General features: G+C 38.7%; 1 protein-coding gene across 2 annotated transcripts in view; it reads left to right on the forward strand.

Moving 5' to 3' along the window:
• RCAN2 (regulator of calcineurin 2) overlaps positions 1-19,842 on the forward strand; it is an 84,859-nt gene that overhangs the window by 32,763 nt on the left and 32,254 nt on the right. Inside the window, exon 1 of one of the 2 annotated variants that reach the window (XM_041480911.1) lies at positions 10,339-10,614. The exons of the other annotated variant lie outside the window; for it this stretch is intronic. Coding sequence (XP_041336845.1) covers positions 10,528-10,614 — 87 coding nt within the window. The 5' untranslated portion in view covers positions 10,339-10,527. Of the gene's footprint in view, positions 1-10,338; positions 10,615-19,842 lie in introns of those variants that run through there. 2 annotated transcript variants of the gene reach the window in all.

A 19,842-nucleotide genomic window follows, 5' to 3' on the forward strand; every position in this document is an offset into this window, starting at 1 on the left:
GACTGATGGCAGTCTTTTGGTGCTTAGCAAGGGGCTTTTTATGTGCAAGTTTTATATGTTATGTCCATCACTGCAGTGAATGTGATGCCTTGAAGGCTTCAGTGGGCTTCTATTAGTACAGTCTAACATAGCAGACTGCCCTGAGGCAATCTGCAACTTGATACAGGAATTATTTTATTGGCAAATTGGTCATTTTTGAAATCTGATCACTGTATATGGCCCAGTCCGTGTCCCTTCAGAAATCTGGCTGCCTTATTGATGTATGTAAAATACTTTGTAAATGGCAACCAGACATTGCCATCACATTTTTAAGATTTACAAGGACATCAACAGAACAGAAAATAGTAACTCTTTCAGTTGGTCTGTCCAAAAGATAAGACACTATTCTTCAAGCTGTAGTTCAGTTACCTTCAAGGAATATTTCTTGATCCATGACTGTCTCCAGTTGCCTTCATGTGTCCCAGAAACACAAACATGCTTCAGACACGCTGAAGATTTATTCCTAGTCTAAATTCCTGCATCAGCTGCAGGGCTTGTCCTTGCCATGAGAAGGGGTTGCTATCACTGGATATCATCCAATGTTAGAATTCTCTTTAGCACTCCTTTAAGTGCTAATTTAAAGAGTTGTGACCTTCCAGTGTTACACACATTTTGGAGCATGAATTTCTTCTTGTTCAACTCAATGAAGCCAGGACCATGGAATGAAACAAAGCAGTTCCAAGTGATCCTTTGAGGGAGCAGGTGGTAGAGCCAAGGTGCCTCTTGCTATGTGTTGTAATATCCTAAATTATCCTGAATTGTAAGAGCCTAAATTTATGTCCATGGCCTGAGAAAATTGTAACATAGTTGGTGGGATCTCAAGTGAACCAAAGTAGGATTTTGCTTGTCTATCTCAAGTTGAAGGACGAATATGAAGTTCTGACTGTAAAATCTCAGTTTATGACTAAAATGCATAGATACTACTTTAAAAATTCATAATAATTAATACTTAAATATTTTTTGTCTTTTCAACAATGAGGAAGCAATCAGCTTTCTACAGTAAGCTCTGCTTGCTGCAAGGAAAAAGAAAGTGTTGAAACAAATTCGTATTTTATGGTAAACATTAGTATGGAGCACCTCACATCAAAGGCACAAGGTGGAGAGAACTGGAGTTTTTTAGTCAGACACTTTTTCCCCCTTAACTGAGATACTCTGCACTGTATAAAAAATGAGGCTATTGGATTAACTCTTTCATGGTTGAAATTTTTGAGTGCTTCAGTGCCAGCACTCTCCATTCATAGCTTATTTGCATTATTCTAATTGAAATGATTAAAGAGAAAATTAAGTGGCCTATAGCTAGGTGATAAGCTTTTAATTGGAGTTGTATCCATAACTTCTGTGAATTGATTCATGTAACCAGAATATAATATTACTGTGAAATTGTGTTAACAGAGTGCAAAAATAATTAGCAAATTAAAGTTAAATCACCAATAAATATTCTCAGATAATTTAATGAGCTTACTTGTGAAGAAGTACAAACATAACTAAATATACATTGCCTGATGGTGAGGTGAAGGCAGCTATGATAAGGTTGTGAGCAAAACTCAGAGCAGAATTAACTAGGGCACAAGTGGTCATGATTAGGAATGCAGAAATGAGTAGGAGGTAAAGTCACTGTGTACTAACAGATAATTTTAACTACCATTTCTGTTGAAGACTTCCCTCATTTGTATGTTTAAATCTATGTTGGACAAAGGTAGATGGACTGGGCTACAGAGTACAACTCCCATCAGATTGTCAGGTCTGCATCTGGACATGCACAAGTCAAAGGAAGTTGCTGTGGGACTGAAGTTATGACTTCATGAAAGTTTTACTTTACAGTTTCTGAGATCCAGTGATTATATGGGGTTTTGACCTTTGCAATTGGAATGTTTTAATACAGTCAAAAAAAAATTTAAACAGGTCCATTAGGCTCTAGAGAGTATTGATTGATTAAGTGTGGCTGGGAGTGGAGGCAGCTAAAAGATCTTAAACATGGCCAACAATACCAGCACAGGTGTGGACTGTTGTGTGCTACTGGGTCTCAAAACCAAGCTTAGAGTGTTCCTGGCAGACTTAGTCACCTTCAGGTGTGGTTTAGGAATCAGTTCTAGGTCCCAAATATGTGTAGCCACTTAATGTGAAATCTACAGAAAATTAGCCAGCATATTCCCAAAGTTAAACAAGTTCATAAACTGGGTTTGGATAGGTGTGAAGTGACCAGAAGATTATAAGAAGCTATGGAAGAATAAAAAAGTAGAGGATGAGAAAGTCTTGTTTCCAAGAAAACAAGAAACTTCACAGAACTTCACAGAAACAGTTATTTCTGATTTCTCCAGTTTTGACAAGGGCTTCTGATTAAAACTGAATTACTTAAAGTAAAATGAACCAAAAAAACCCCAAAAAAACAACCAAATAAACCACCTACAAATAAAACCCTATTCTAAGGTAACAGCTGAACTTGCTGTAGGTTATTTGGACCCAATATTTGGGTTCTCCCCCTTCTGCCTTTGGCTTTCCTAAACCTTTTTTCCTTTTCTACTTTTCTATCAAAAGCAGAATGAGTTGGAATTTTTGTATGGAAATGTTCTGCTACTGGAAGATGCCTTGGTTTGGGGAATATCATGCATCTGGGTTCGTTGTTTGAAGCTCCATGTTTCAGAAGGAAGCTGTCTGTTTAAATATAGATCAGTTGCTTTGAAATAAGATCAATTTTCTGTCACTCACTTGTACTTTAATGTATTTGCTATTTAATTACTGTCAATTTAATATTGACAATGCAGTGTCAAGCTCTTTTATATTAGAGAGTAGACCAACGTTATAGAATATCTAAATGGTTTGAACCTGTTTTAAATACCTTCTGAAACCACACTGATACCTCAAATATTAAATGCCTGTATAGGAACTAGTTCTGCTTTAATTTTTAAATTGTTTTATTTTTGTTGATGTCTCTTTAGAACAGTATCACACTTCATAAAAATATGGAGATGCTGAATAAACTGACAGTTCAAAACATAGGAACAGAACTAGTTCTGGTCCTTTCCTGGGCTGGGTCAATGGAAGACTGTTTCTTGAATTCAGGTTAGGAAAATAAGTGTGGGTTTTAGGGAGAGGAAAAGGGGGGAAACTAAATCTGATCTGTCTTCAGATAAGATACAGGCTCTGAAATGGCCCATTGCAGTCTCTTCCTTCTGTTTGTGAAATCAATGAAATCAGTCAATCAGTCTTGTAAGACGAAACTAGGATAAATCTATTTTATAAATCCATTACAAGTGCACTAATATCTTAGAATTACTCAGGTTTCTTTTTTTTTTTTTTTTTTTTTTCCCTGGTCATCATGTTCATACTCCAGGGGGAAAAAACTTCCTTAACAGTATTCTTATTTCACTTTAGAGCTATTGGAATCTTTATACCTGACTTTTAGGTCTCATTGTATCTAATCTCCATCTGTCTTTCGAACATAAATAAAACAGTAATAGCAGAGAATTTATTGAAATAGACAATAGTGTCCCTTGTAATGAAGACAAGAAGTAATATTTGTATATGGCAAATTTTAAGTATCAACACCTTTTTTTTGTCTGCAGTTTAATCTGTGGGGTAATAGAAGAGACTATTTGTTTTAAAGCATTGCAGCAAAATAAATCCCACCCTATAATATCAGGATAAAATAGCAATTACGTAAGAAATCTATTATTCATTGCTTCATTATTTGCTGTCTGACTGCATGCTGTTTGACAGTGGGCTTTTTTCTCTCTCTCCTTTTTTTTTTCCCCGTTTGAACTGGGCTGCTTTTGCTAGCTTGGCAGTAAAGGCTGTTTTCTCTCAGCACAGCCATTAAATCTCTCACCTGCGTGTCCTGTGCAGAGCTGCAGTTGAGAGATAAGGTTGGTCTCTCTCACAGCAGTGAGCATTGGTATTCCAGGCTCTTCTTTCAAGGGCATTTTGCTGTGATGAAGCATCTGAAATGACAAGGAAAACATACAGGCATGTTAAATACCCTTGCTAGTCTGAGACAAGTAAAGGTAAATGGAAGTTATTTTAAAATACATTTTGAAGCTGTTAACAGAGCTTGTGGATAACTGCAAATCACCGTTTTAGGCAGGAGCATTACAGACCTATTCCAACTGGCATCATCCATTAGATAACAAATAGTAATGGAGAGTCCTTGTCCTGCCCAGATTACACTTAAAATCTAAATAAAACACAAAGCTTCCTGCATGCTCTTCATCCAAGGTCACAAAGTTAGTTCTTGTGAAGAATTGAATCCATTTCTTCAGTGTCTTGTTCCTGTGACAGCCCCTGAGCACCTCCATCTTCCCACTGGGAACTGAGGGAGGTGCTTGGGATTTCAGTTTCCTGCAGCTGTCAGAGCACTGGCCTGGCATCCTCTGTGTGTGTGAATTTTGTACAGACTCCTTATGGGACCTGGTTTTAATTCTGTTTTCAACTACTGCAAGAATAAACATATGTAAGGACTTCACCTGTTTTGTAGTCTTCGGTCATTATTACTTTTATAAAATTAAAGACAGCATAAAAATCTGTTTTACATGTGCTCATTAATACTGGATGCATTGACAGAGCAGGTATCACCATTCCTATCTTGCTGTTGGAGTAATCAACAGCAAGAACAGTGATAACTTTATGTGTAGAATTCAGTTATGGATTAGCACTTAAATTACAGCATCAGTTCATACATATGAACATATATGCTAGATGCTTATGTTTCTGTTGTAGTTGCTGGAAATCTCATTAGCAGTCAGAGTCTGGAGAGAAATTCAGTCCATCCTAAACTACACAGCAAGTGATTGATCAGCAAAATCCCACTCTAATAGTCCGTGGAGTACATTGAACAGGGAGTGTGTTGAACGGTTGCCCAAATAATAAGTGCTAATTTAAATATCTTAAAGAACCTCTTGGGGCCGCTGGCTGATGGTTCAGAGGAGGGGCATGTTCCAGAGGTCCTGGATCGTGTCTGTCAAGCCTGTATGTGTGTTTTGGATACCCTGAGGCATCTCCCATTGCATTAGCTATCCATGCTGGAGCCATGAAATTAATTCCCAAATCTGTTGCTTATACTGGCAATGTGTATACCAGCATGTGGGGATCTATGTTTAGTTCTCTTGATTTGAAACCTATGCAATTTATCAATGATCCTGTGTAGCTAGGCTGCAAATAAATTCAGCTTACACTGCAGGGTTATGATCTTCTTCTGTTGCCAGGGATTCATGTGTGTGTTATGTATTCTGTAGGGGGTCATGGGTTCACCAGATGAATCAAGGATGTCCTGACTCCTGAACTGCAGCAGTTTATTTTACCAGAGAGAGAGGTTTGCAATTTGGGACCATAACAGTTGTTTTCATGTGTGGATCTGGCACAGAAAAGGATTTGTAACCATTCTGAGTTGACAGAAGACACACGCAGAGATTTCCACCCCCTCACACCTCCCTGAATTTACTTGGAAGCGAAGGACTATGAATGGTACAGCCACGTTGAAATAATTGAGCAGCTCTGACTCACAGTTGCAGTTTGTGTGTAGCTAAATGAGACAGCAGAGTGATGCTGCCTGACTGACACAGTTGTTTATGCAGTCACTGAAGTATTCTCCCACCATGTGCAGGCCTTTGAGTTGTTTGGTATTATCTTTATTAAAGAGGGAGAAATCCTTCATAATGCTGATGATTTGTTTTATTTTCTTGGATGCCCTCAGATTCCAAGACCTAGAAGCATGACTAACAGAAAATTATTGCCTACAGAAAAGCAAAATATCACTTAAAATACAGAAAAGCTACCTTTCCTGAAAGCAAAGCCAGCCAAGGCATTTTCTAAAATCAAAAGTCTCTGCATGTAAGAGGAACTTACCCATTTAGGATTTTCTAAATTTAATTGAACTTTTATTGTCTGGTCAAGATTCTGTGTCTTTAAAATCTTCATAGGAATGATGATTTATTATGAGAAGTGGTGAATTGGAGTCCTTTTTTTTGCCACGATTGATGCCAATTTAAGATTTGTAGAAACTTTAACTTGGGGGTCAGACTCATCATGGGAAAATCAGTGGGTTTGTAGCTGTTGGGTCGTTTAATGTTTCTTATTTACTGAAAATGATAGTTAAATATTCTATTTAAAATATACATTTCCAAGCAGTTTGATGGCTATGCAGTTTGCTGGTGTGTTCCTCTGGCTGGATTTGTCTGGTGCTTCCATTGTTTTGGGGGTGATTGACCTTAGCACAAGCCAATGCTCACTGTATTAAAAAAAAATAAATAATTCTTTCTATGGGTGAGCTGAACTCTGCCCAGTCTTCAGTGTTCTATTTTCTTTATGTTCTTGTGAAACGCCTCTTTGAAGGAGCTAACTTTGCTCCTGAAGAATGTTTGTGGTTGGCCTTTTTATCTTCTGCTGTAGGCAAAGAACTGTCTTCTTTTTCTGTTGTCTTTTTTTTCAGGGCTGTCTTTTACATTTCTAAATTTTTATGTGGTTTTGAAAGTATTTATCACTTATAATCCAATTAAAAATGGAATTATATTTGTAAAAGTGTGTTACTACTGACAGGTAGGAGCATGGTTTAAATGCTGTTTACTTGTGTGGTAGGCTGAACAAGATCAATAGAGATGCACATCATTAAAAGCACTTCAATCAGCCATAATGTGAATCCATTCCCAGTGTTCCATTCAGCCCTCAAAGGGTCATTGATGGAGGCCTCCTTTTTATTTTTCTGGATTTGTACATTGACCTAGTAAGGTTTGCACCTGCAAGCAGAGCTGCTACAGAAATAACCCCTCTAGTACCAGTGATAACAATCACAAGCTTCATCTATAAAGCAAAAAAGTCAGGATCTGAATTTAGCTGCTGGTTTTGGTTACCATGTGGTTGATGTTACTGTGAGGTCCAGAGCCAGTGAAGTCGCCCTAAGGCTAAATCAGTAGTAGTTTGCTTGCAAAAGGAGGGTCAAGATTTTGCAGTAGTTGTTTTAATGACTTGAGAGTTGAGCTTGAAAATCTTAAATCTGTGGTGCTGCTCATGTGTGTTAAGCTGAGACACAGCTGGAACTACAGGAGGAAAACAACTCCACACACAGGAGCAAAGGCTGTGTTGTCCCAGGAACTGTACAGATCCAGAATGCAAGATTCCTGGCTGGAATAGCATAGCTTTTATTTTCCTTCTGGTTGAGGAAATGAAAATATAAAAGCTGATGAAAATATAAGACCTGATCATCAAGTGTTAATCATCAGAGTCTAGTGGTGCTACTGTGGTGCTTGTGAAGGAACAATAACCTGGAATATTGCTCTGAGTTCTAGAACCTGTCTGATCTCTATGCATGTAACTGTGAAAACTTGGTATTTCCATGCTCAGCCTGATTTTACATATGAACCTTAATTGCTCCTAAATTCAGCCCCCTGAGATATTCACAGTAGTGAGCAGGGCCCCTTGAATTCCATGCAAAACTGTTGCTATGGACAAACATTGAAACAAATTAAGCTTCTGAATAACTGTTCAAAACTCTTCACTTTCTGTTCTCAGAATTTATGGTCATGGTCTTAAACTCCATATAAAATTGGTGAGGGATGGCAGTAGAGTTACATACTGGTACCAGTTTGTGATCTGGAGAACCTACTGAGTATCAGTACAATGCTGAAGTGCAGGACCATCTATATATATTTCTATTTATTAAATATAATACTTTAAAATATTCATGAAACATGGCTTCATTTTTTCTTGGGAGTTTGGTGAACTGAAACTAGCAAGACCATCTAGAGACAGAGTTAAGAAATTTTTTGAAAGAAATTGAAATGCTTTTTTCTTTAAATTTGGATGAAAAGCAAGTCTCATGAATTGGAGAAATAAGTCAATATTAACCAATTTTAAAGTATTCAATAATAAATTTTTCATTAACATTAGGTGAAACTACAAGGAATTGTGAAGTGCCCTGAAAAAAAAACATTCACATAGGAATATGTCTTGATTTCAAATGAGAAGTGAGCATTAACAAATAGAATATGACATATATTGAAAGATATTAGCTGGTGTACTCAAAAGCTTTGTAGAGTTCTTCTGTTAGGTAATCTTTGTTTTCAAGAGGCAAAACCAACTAGGTTATCTTTGTAAAGAGCTCACTAAAATACCCTAGTGAGCTAGAGTGATTTTTAAGGGGAAAAATTAGGTTATACTTTGGAATAGGCAAGAAAAAGCAAGAAATGAAAGTAATTGTAATCTCAGTAAGGTTTCCTTATTCAGATGAAGTGGAAAAATTGCAGTGATTCTCTTTTGAAAGGAGATGAGCAGTGGAAGTGCAGGAATAATCATGAAGTGGAACAGGTCAGTTTGCACATCAGGTGCCAGTTTTCATATGATTAAGGCTATTGAAATTGATAGGTGACAGTTTTTAAAGAAGAAGAAAGTTAAAAATAATTCCACAACTATCTAGTGTAGCTCTATAATGTAAGATCATTTTTCCATCACTGCTGTGGATCCACACTCAGGCCAGGCATCGCCCTCACTCCAGTCTGGATGCCTTTATGGACCTTAGAGACCATCATCATCTGGCTCTTGATCTTTTCCTTTCCCAAATGCTTGTTTTGTTTCCATCCTGTTGGTCCATCACTGTTAAAACTTTCATAAGACTCAGACACATGACTTATCTTTGCTTTCAGTGTTTCCTTCCAGCTCTTTGGTAGCACTTACTGGCTTCTCACTTTTCTGATGCCATGATTTTTCCCTTGCTGTCTGCCTACAACTTCAATCAGGCCTTTATGGCTTTTTTTCTCTGTTAGCACATACATATTATATTCAAATATACGAATAAAAGGTTCTATAAACACTCACAAAAATGTTAACTTCAAATTCTTTCTAAAAAGTGGTTTCCTGTGGTTTATGAAAAAAATTTGACAGTGATTAAGTGACCAGTGCACAAAGCAATTGATAATCATGACAAACAATATTGATTCATTTTCTGCCTTCTGCTGCCCTATCCATTTCTGTTGGTCTGTAGAGTCTGGGTTTGAAAAATATTTAGTGCTGGGATAGGTTTTTGTCCTGGCTGTGGGTCTTAGTTTGTGATTACTGCTGGGGAGGTTGCTATAAATGCAATTTGAAAAGTGGGAAAATTATTTACTAGAACTTGAAAAAGAATGCTCTGATAAGAGATATTGGCTCCTCTGTGTCAGCATCTAATGTCACTGCCCTCTCACAGTAAAGAATTTGCTCCTAACACCTAATGTTAGTATAATTAGGAGTTTATCTGTGAGTGAAGTGGAGCTAAGCAGAGCAGTCTCTTACACTGAGCCATAAGCAGCTCCTAGGTTCATACCAGTAGTTAAATATTTAATTATCCTTATTAATCTGACGTATCCATAAATGCCAATTCTAGGCCTACAACAATTAATAGTAATTTATGGATCACAAGAATGAAATGGTAGAGGAAAGATAATGGTGCCAGTCTGGGATAAATATCACTTTAGAAGTCCCACACATGTAGATATTTTATTTCTATAATTAAAAAAATGATAAAACTTGCAAAGAATAAACAGATCACTGAGTCAGCAGGTGTAAAGCGTCTTCACTTCTACTTGTTTCTTTTGTTGAATACATTTCTATTTGTGAAGGGTTAACCCTTAGGATGGGTGGTGTAAAGTTTGCCTAGTTTGAAGTCCAAATTTCAGGGAAATTTTCATGTTCTGTTCTTTGAAGGGGTATTGACTTCCAAATCACACACAGACATGCCTCTGATCTTCCTGGGGATGAGTCACAGTGCAACGTGGATGCAAACCACTGGCATCAAATTTGCAGTGTGTTGATCACTGCTGGTGACAGGACAAGATGTTCTCTAATCCCATGTGTGGGGCTGTAGAGTGCGCTTTATTAAAAAAGAGGACTTAGTGCTATTAAAAGCAGAGTGCTGAGATTTTGTTGATTTGAGGGGTTTTTTTATTAGTGCTCTGCTGTAGATTTTCAAGTATAGTAAATTAACAAATGTTACCTTGAGATTAGTGGCTTTAAATGCTGGGTTAATTTACACTCGGAGTGGAGCTTTCAGTGTCAGGCGATCGCTTTTTCTTTTTTTTTTTTTTTTTTCCACCATAAGCACTCAGCTGAAACAACAGCTATGACTCAGTTGACAGTGAATGCTGCTTGAATTGATTTAGTCCGAGTTCAGATTTAGCACATAATCATGTTCAATTTGATCCACTGTGCTGCCTAGAGATAAAAGGGTTGAAAAAATAGATTTAGCTTATGTCAGTCTTTGTGGTGATGTCATTGCCATGAGAGATGGAATAGCGCTGTTACTATGCTGTGCCTGCTCAGTTGGTGGGTGTACGGGGGACAGGCAACCAGCAACTCACTTTAAGTGCACAGAGCTCGTGTTGGAGGCTTGCAGGCATTGCCAGCGCTGAAACTGAATCTTGGACTGTTCAATTGCAGTACTGAAGATTTTTTTTTTTTTTAATTCTTTTGTTGTTTTCTTGCATCGTTTGTGACTCTGAGCTTGCCTAACTCTGTGTACAAAGGCGGGGGATGCCAGCCCGTAGCATGGACTGTGATGTTTCCACTCTGGTTGCCTGTGGGGTTGATGTGGAGGTTTTTGCCAGCCAAGAGGTTAAGGTATGCGCCTGCAATCCTTTTGTTGCTTCTTAGAAAAGCCTTTGGGAGCAATAGGCATTTGTATGTAGCAATTGACAGTAAGGGGCAGATGAGATTCTGCTGCGGTAGTAAAAGAAACGCAGTTTAAAAAATCTGTTAATTAGGGGAGAGAAATATGGGAAAGGAAATGTGTCTGCTTTTTACTGTGTTCTGATGAGCTGAAAGAATAGCCTGGTGTTTACTCTTTAATGATGTAAGAAGATGTTATATAACTGACATCTGTGCATATGCATGTTTCATATTCATAAAAAAATCTTTCATTGTTAATTTTGTCAAGTTATTTTTAGTCCAGTATCACTTTTTAGATCAGCCTTGCCATAAATGTTATTTATTGATGTTGATAACCTTCAGATATCTTTACTCAGTTGAACAGTAGCTGTTTCTTTCATTCATTTTCAAATCAAATATGCAAACATAAATTTTTTTGTGAAGGGCTAAAAGTTTGTAGTAAGTATCTTTGTGCATCTGCAGTGTAAGAGAACACAAAAAGTTATGCATCTTGCATATCATATGCATACCTGAAAAACAATGCTTAAATCTAAGGCTTGATATGCAGTGCTCATAGTCTCTTAATTAGACAACTGCTGTAGAAAAGTCATTGTGTGTAATTGCTTACTGTTGAAATCAATTATCTTTTTCATTTATTCTCATATTACTGCAAGAAAATCACTGCAAATTAAGTTTGAAAGAGGAATTCTAAGTATGCTTTTCACAGATCATCTGAAAGAGCTCATAGATGTAATACAGTGATATTCAGCAGTTTATAAAGGACAAAGGTACAGACAAAATTAGTTTCTAATCTGATGGTTCTTAATATTGAAAGCCTGGAACAGGGTAAAAAGGATTTACAAATTGGAGGTCAAATTTTGAACCGCGGTTATGTTTGGTTCTGAGTCAAACATTGAAGCCACTGTAAATAAAACTACTTTGATTTGCAAGAGGCTCTGATGATTTTTATTTGCCTGTTAGTCTGTTAATGTGTGAGATCATTTATACCTTATACACATGCTTTTGTGTTGGCATCAAGAGATTCTTCTTAATTTAAGAAGCTTTTTCTTAACAGTTGAATAGTGAATTTAGAGATGAAAAAGTGAGTAATTCAGAGGAATGATTCAGATGAGGAGTCTTGCCTGCATTGGGACATGTTTCTTGTATTATTTTGAAGTAGTAAAATGTTTATCTGCTTATTAAATCCTTTTTGTGAAAGTTTCACTGCTGCTGATAATGTAAAGCTGGAGATACCTACTGCTGCTTGCTCACTTCCAGGAGAATTGCAGGGAAAAAAACAGTATGGCTTTTTTTCTTTTCTCTTGGTGTGCAAAAGGGTTCACTTCAAAGTGAGGTTTTTTTGGTGACAGTGTGGTCACCGCATAGAAAAGTTGACTTTGATAGGATGAGGTACAGATTTAAGGGTTAAAATGAAGGAGGCTGTTGCTGAGAAGAGATGGGTGTGGAAGTTGAAGAGCAAAAGCAAGTGCAGAATTCCTGTCTTCTCCACTCACCCTGGGAGTACCCCCCAGTCCTTTTGTGGGTCAGCCTGAAGGCACAGGTAGCATTGACAGCTGTAGTCCAGGCTATTGTCACTTCTCCAATAGAAGGTTTTATTGCAGGGAATAATTCTCCCTGTATGAAGGGAATGTTCACTCAGTGGTAGAACAGATATTGAAGATCTTAGAATAAGTGTGGTGTTGGTGAGATTTGATAAGATGAGCTGTTAGTCATGTAGAATAGTTTTCTGATGTCAGTAAGAGTTGTGTTCAGGGTTTGGGATATGCTTACAGCATATCTCACTTTTATTTCAATTTAGGTTTAAAATTGACATGAGGCTTGGGAGGGGGATGCTGGTGTTACTGAGCCATTGTTCTCCCATGAGGTTTGGGAGAAGGATGCTGGTGTTACTGAGCCATTGTTCTCCCATGAGGCTTGAGAGAAGGATGCTGATGTTACCGAGCCATTGTTCTCCTATGAGGTTTGGGAGGATGCTGATGTTACTGAGCCGTTGTTCTCCCATGAGGTTTGGGAGAAGGATGTTGACAACACGGAGCCGTTGCTCTGCACTTTGCAGCATGTGTTGGCTGCAGCTGCAGGCTGGGAGGAGGTATAAGGAGCCTGCCAGGACTGCAGTAGCAGAGCTTTGAGTGCTGGGGTTCTGGAGCAGCAGTTCCCACAGCAGGTGGCAATGGGGACTCTTGGAAGCTGACACTTCTCAAGAGCATCCGTCCCTCAGAGCTGGGGAATTCTTGTACAAAGCTGGCTTTGGTCACAGGACTTGGAGCAGAGGGAGCTCTCCAGCTTATTGCTGCTTTTCCACCTCTGGAGACCTTTTTCTGTAGGCATTATGCTCTTAGCACCTGGCAGGCTTGGAAACACTCTGTTTCCATTTGGCCTCTGGAGCAGTTATTTAGTACTGAAGGCAAAGCTTTTTGCTTGCTGCATTTGAAGCTGCTCATCCTTTCAATGAACAAAGGCTTGTATGGGTACCTTGGCAGTGGCAGCTGGCCCCCAACACTGACACTGTGGGTTTGGCACCCATGAACCCATCCAACAAGCCCTTCACTTCTGATCAGCTGCTGCTTTGAGTTGTCTTTTCTAATCCAGAAATTGGGTCAGGCTAATCAACATGCTACTGACTGTAGATCAGGAGCTAGAAAAGTTGAGAAGGCAGCCAGAGAAATCACAAAGTGCAGCTCTGCTTTGAAGTTCACCTGGATAATTAAGATTCTTTCAGTGCCTCTAGATGATAATTTCCTGTAATGATCTTTGTTACATAAGCAATTAGTTAATGAATATCTTGTTTATTTCTAATAGAGGAATCCCAGACATCACTGAAACAGTGGAAGAGAATCTAAACTTGTATTTCTTACTCTAAGCAATGTGCTTTTATATGATTAATTCTACATATTCTCTCCTCATTTTTGTTTACACAGACCATTTGGAAACAAGGTAGGACTGGGGCAACTTGGCACTACTGTAAGAGAGAAGAAGTACTAATGATCCAGATGAATCACATCCTGAAGACAGTAATGTAATTTGGATGGAACCATTATCTTAACACAGGGAAAAAAAACCCAATGTGTGCATGAGCCAGGCAGCAAAGGGCAATAATAGGAATAATTTCACTGTTTGGACTGTTGCTTTGGAGGATTCATCCCAATTGGATCAGGATCTCTTTCAATCTGTAAATTCATTACTCAGTTCAAACGCTCCAGTGAGCACCCTGCTAATGGGAATAGTTTGGGATGGATGGGTTGGAGGTTCAGTCACTGTCCTGCAGTTGCCTTTTAGAGGTTTAGCAGTCTAAACTTCTGAGGTCTAAAGGGCAAAACCACTAGATGCTTGTGGTTTTTGCTCTCCACTTCAATTCTCCACTTGTCTAAGTAGCTCATTCACAAAGATGTTCTGAGGTTTAAAGTTTAAGTGCTCTAAGGCCAGAGTCAAGTGAAGAAAACTGGAGAAAGGGGGAGAAGTGTTGCTGCCCCTGTGGATGATGCCAGCTGTCCAGTGGCAGGAAGCATGACTTGCTGGGAAAGTTTCTGGGTTTCTGCCTTTACATCCTTCTCCTTAGCCATGTGAGCTTGATCCGTGGGAAGAGTCTGTTGCACAGTCATGAGACACCACAGACGGGCTATAAGGAGGGAACCAAACAACGGCATGACTGCCAAAAATACCCTGATGGCTCGAAAGGCCTGCTCTGTACCTTCTCTTGGCATTTTCTGTAGTTGGTAGTTCTTTCTAATTGCAAATAAGGCTGAGTCTGTGAAATCTGCACAATCCAAGAGTTCTGGAGAAATAGACTGACTTGTGTGTCTTTTGATCTCTGCTTACTGTCTGTGTTGATCTGGAGCAGGTAATGGAGAGGAGCTTTCCAAATGCTGTAGTGCTGTTTCCAGGACACTGACCCTGCTCTTGGCTTCAGGGTCAGCACAGAGAGACTCTGACAGCAAAGCTGGGGCTTGTGCAGCCAGTGCTGCTGCACACTGAGGTGCTCCCAGTTGCAGTCACAGGTTGGGCTTTCTCTCTTCTAACACCCTTATGTGAAGGCAGCTGGACTCTTTAGGGAAGTTCCCAAATAAATTATAGAATGGTAAGACTTCTAATGGTCATAATATGCTCTTTAGGCTGTTCTTCACTTATTTGTACTTGCTTTTCCCTTGCCTCAGACGAAGGGGGTGCTGCTAAGCTGCAGGTGTTTACACACCTCTGAATATGGCAAACCTTCTGCTTCTCCTTCTTCATCCTTTTAATGCTAACAGGGAACAGCAAAGCAAGTCAGAGGGTTTTGTATTCTCTCTGCTCCTGCTTTCTGTTGGAAGTCACATGAAGATACTTCCCTTTCATAAGGATAGCTGGACAATGAGTAATTTGTCAAATGAAAATAAATAACAATTAGAATATGTTGGTAGAAGGTGCAGAATTAATCCCAGGCAGGTAATAAGATAAGATGGAGCTTGTAATTCTACTGACAAATGGTCCAGCCTTTGTGAGGAGCACTGAAGAGATGGTGATTTTCTTAAGCAGATTTGAAAAATTAATCAGTGCAGCTGTGGATTGACATACTTGTAATATGGATACATGTGTGATACTGATTTTTCATTAAATAATTACTTAAATTATTAAAATTTTAGAATTAAATTAAAATTCTCAGAAGAACCTAGAAAGATAAAGCACTCAAGTCCTTTTACTTCTTCTCAAAAAAAAAAAAAAATTATCAAGGACACGTTATTTTCAGGTCTGCAGTGATCCAGTCTCATTTTCCTCTGAAGGTGCTGTATATGTGCACTCTTTTGTCTCAAATTTTACTGCTGCTGTTTGCTGCTGCTTACCATGACTAAGATTTGATACTGAGCAGAGTTGCAGGTTCTGAGGCAGAGGTCTGCACCAACCTTTTATATATCTTTAGTAATTTTTTAGAAATTTATAGTAATTTTTTTGCTCAACCCTTTATGTATATTTACTAATTTTTTAGTAATTTTTACTAAGTTTTGGGGTTTTGTTTTGCTCATAGACAATGAACATGCTTTGTGGTTGGAGAGGTCTTCCTTTAATATTTTCTAGGGGTGATTTTACCAGAGCCTTAAATAATCTACTCTATTTTGATCATTCAAGTGCTAAACAGCCTGTTTGCTTTGGAAGATGCTGCCTAATATGCTAGAGTGCAAACAACCGTGACAGTGTGGTCTTGAGCAGAGAATTCTTCCTTGGCAAAAAGACACTGAGGAAATTGTACCACAGTTTGTCAAACACTTGGCTAACACACAGGCTGCCAAGGACCAGAAACCGGCCAAGCAAAGCCTCCAGTCAGTGGCCACTTGCTGGAAAACTGTGTGCTTTCCATGCACATATTTATAGTGTCACCAGCATTGTGTGCATGAGTCCTTCCTGAAGAGTTCCCCCACTAATATGATTTTCAATAAGCACCTTCTCCTTCTAAAGGCCAACAGAATTAAAATTTCCCCCAGGGGAGACTTCTCCCTTTCCTAATTGGCAATGCCTCGAAAAAGCACATGCAGCCGTGGAGTTTGGCTCCAGCCTGTGTTTTCCATCTAGGATTCTGGCCGATTTCTGCTTTGTCTATGTCCATTCCTGGAAGCACAGTCTGCCTTGTCACAACATCAGTGTCCTTGTGATGCCTTTAACTGTCCCCCCATGGAATTTCTGTTGGTGCTGAATCAAGGAGAAGCATTTGGTTGTAGCAGTTGTGATGGAGCAAACAGCTCCACTGTCCTTGCAGGGTGGGAAAACAGCTGGATGGGTCTGTGTAGAGCTGGATGGGTCTGTGTAGAGCTGGATGGGTCTGTGTAGAGCTGGATGCTGCAGCAGCATCTCCATGGCACCTTCTCTTCTGTACACTTGGAGTTGCTGGAAAACCTCAAGGTGATGTTATAGGTAAAAAGTTCCTAACTTTTTTCCTAACAACTGTTCTTGTTTGCAGATGGAACACTAAGGCACCAGGAAGTAAGTTCTCTGATTAGGAAACTGGATTTGGCATGCAGAGCTGGTGTAATTAATAATTCTTGTTTTTATGAATCATGTTCTTAGATGTTCAGTCTCAAATGTCATTGAGCTCTAGGCATTTTCCAGAGACCAAGGAGCTTTGCTGAGTTAGTAGCTGATTTTGGTTGTTTTTTTTGGTGGGGGTTTTTGTGGTTTGTTTTTGTTGGGGTGTGTGTGTTTGTTTGTTGTCTTATTTTTCATTAGTCCAAACGTGCTGCTTTTCAGAATCTGCATTAGATTCTGGCAGACAGAAAGACTGACTTTATTTTACAGGATGGCTTCATATTTATCAGGAGCATGGAAGAGCCTCCAGTTTTGCAGCACCAGGTAGCTCAACCTGTTGAAGTAATAGTCCCTGAGCTGAGAAACCCAATGAACCCACTGAGCTCTGACCAGTAGCAACAGGCAGCTGTGCAGCAGAATTTCTGCAGCTCAATTTGTCACTTGCAGAGGAATCTCTCTGTTTCTGCAGAGAGATATGAGGGATCTCTCATATCTCTGTGATATGAGTGAGGGATATGATTGCCATTAAAAGGTGGAGGCATCCAGAGAGCTGAATCATGCAGCAGGACTTCTGCTGCACTGGCAGAGAGAAGCCGCTTTGCTGAAATCTCACTTGTCCTTTTATTCATGTAGGTCAGATGTGCTGGTGTGAGGCAGATGAACAAATAATGGTAAAATGGTAAAAAACCTGCTAATCCTCTCAATAAAAGAAATTCTATATATGGAGAAGATAAGATGATTGTTTTATTTGCTGTACAAATTTTACTCAAACATTGCCATCCTCAAATTTCATCATCCTTTGCTCTGTATCCCTGTGCCTAGTGACAAGGTTCATTCAGTTTTGGCTACTTGTCCACACTTCTTCGAGAAAACCTATAACTAAACCACTAAGAATAAAAACTTTTGAATTGTCTGAATATTACATCTATACTGGCAAATTTGTTTTAACCACAAAGCAAATTTTGGTGGTGTTGTGGTGTACCACAGGTGTTGGTGGTAGGGTGGTGTATATTTTGTTTTGTTTGGGGGTTATTGTTTTATTTCCTACTGCTGATAGAAAAACAAAACCAAAAGCAACACACCAGCAGAAATGGCCTTTCTCCCTCAGAGAAGAACATTTTTTTAAGAGAAGCAAATATCTCTGAGGGGCAGATCATAGGTGGAGGAAATCAGTTGGTTATTCAAAATGTGGCCAAAATGAGGAGGGGGAGCATGGGGACTGTGAGGAGGGAAGTCACTCTGATGAAGTTCCTCTGTTGGGAAAGATCAAGAGTGGAGAAAACTCCTGTGGAGACTGGGGCAGGTGGTGGCAGATGGTGGCAGGACTGGTGTCTGCGGGGGTGACAGCAGCAGGGGAGCTGGGATGGAAGGAGAGCTCATGAAAAAAAGAGAAATAATGGAAGACCAAGGTGAGAGCAGGTGACTTTGACTTCTTGTGCTGTAGTGGAATGATTTAAGGGCAAAAGATGATACAAGATGCTGGAAAAACTCATTGATAGTCTAAAAAAAAAGGAGGATTTTGTGACAAAGCTTTCATCAAGCAGGTGTTAAGCACCATTGAAACCTTAGTTAAATTAATCTTGACAGTAAAGCTTTCTGCTTTACTGAAAGTATCTTCCACAGGCTTCCATCCCACCTCCAGGTAACAAAATCCCTTTGTGAATGGGCACTCTGGGGTGCTGCCACTCTGCTTTCAGCTCCTTCCTCAAAACTTTTTGCTGTTAAATGTCCCACAAGGAATTAAACTATTGAACATGACTAGACTAAGCTACATATGCACGTATGGGACAGAAAAGAATTTGGAAACCTTACCCAAAAAAAAAAATTCTTTTTAAAATATATTTGATTCCCACCTCCTCTATCTTTCTGCTTCATTCTCCTGGAATGCAAGAAGGAATTTTGTGTTTTCCCTTGTTTTTGTTCAGTGTGGTAGATGATACTAGAAACAAATTAACAGTAATTTTTAAACTGTTGGAAATATCCAACCAGTAGGTGAAACAGTAAAACATATATCAAATTAAGAGACTGTTCTGGGTGCAGTTTTTTTAGCCAATGGAGGTAGGTAATTTTATTTGATTTTCAGTTTTGATTTTAGCAATTGAAGAAATTAATAATGGCAAGTACTGTTGGTGAAAATTATTTTGAAGTTAGCTTTTGAAATAAAGTCTGAAGTCAGAGGAAAATCATTTTTCTGAAAAGTCATTTTCAGTGACCTTATGGAGCTAGTAAATAGTGTCTCCTAAGAAGATTATCTGAGAGACCAAGAAGAACATGAGAATTAGCAGCTAAGGAGGCACTTTTGAATGCATAATGGAGATTATCTATCCTGATGCAAAGGACAGATGAGACACGCAATGAGAGACTGTTAGGGCTAGATCAGATACTCCTTTTGCTTTAGAGCAGTTTAAGGATTTAAATATAATGTGAAAATCAAGTGTGCAAAATCACAAAATACACTTCCATTATCAGAGGTTTTAAATAAGAACAAGGGCAGTCTTGTGATAGATAAAAAATAAGAGGAAAACAATGTGTAAATCCATTAATAGCAAGATACATAACGTGGGGAGGGTTATGGTGTAACTGAATTCATTTATGTTATATAATAACACAGATAATTACTTAAATTAATAGAAATAGCAATTAGTGGTCAGAGCAGAGAAAAAACTGCTAAAAATGCAGGGGTAAGACAGATATTTAAGTGTACAGGAGCTGTTAAAATCTACCTAAGTATGCTTTAGGATGCAGCTGAAATAATTTTTTACTGTTTGAAATTATCTTTAGGAATTCATAGGTTACAAAGAGACTGCTGAGGGTGGGAGTTAAAAAAAAATAACATTTGTGTTTAAAAGGGGGAGAGAAGAAAGACCTGGACAATTACAGATATTTTTATCTGACTCAAATTTTGGAAATAAGTTTGGAAATACTTTGGAAGTAACTAGGCCTGGGTTGTGCTGAGCAAGTCATGTCAAATCAATGTGCCTTCCTTGTTTGACAGGGCTATGGGATAAGTGGGACAAAGGAGATGTGGAGTTTAGATATTTTGACTAAAGCTTTCACAGTGTTCAAGTCATTTCCATAAGTAATCTACACTCCAAATATAATTTCCATAAGGTGGGTGCATAGTTGTTTACAGAATGTCTAAACCAGAACCAGTTCATTCTCAAATGGTGAAACCATTGAAGTGGATGAGCT

This window comes from Pyrgilauda ruficollis, unplaced genomic scaffold (assembly GCF_017590135.1).
Source record: "Pyrgilauda ruficollis isolate IOZ18807 unplaced genomic scaffold, ASM1759013v1 scaffold54, whole genome shotgun sequence".
In the NCBI taxonomy this organism is placed as follows: domain Eukaryota; kingdom Metazoa; phylum Chordata; class Aves; order Passeriformes; family Passeridae; genus Pyrgilauda; species Pyrgilauda ruficollis.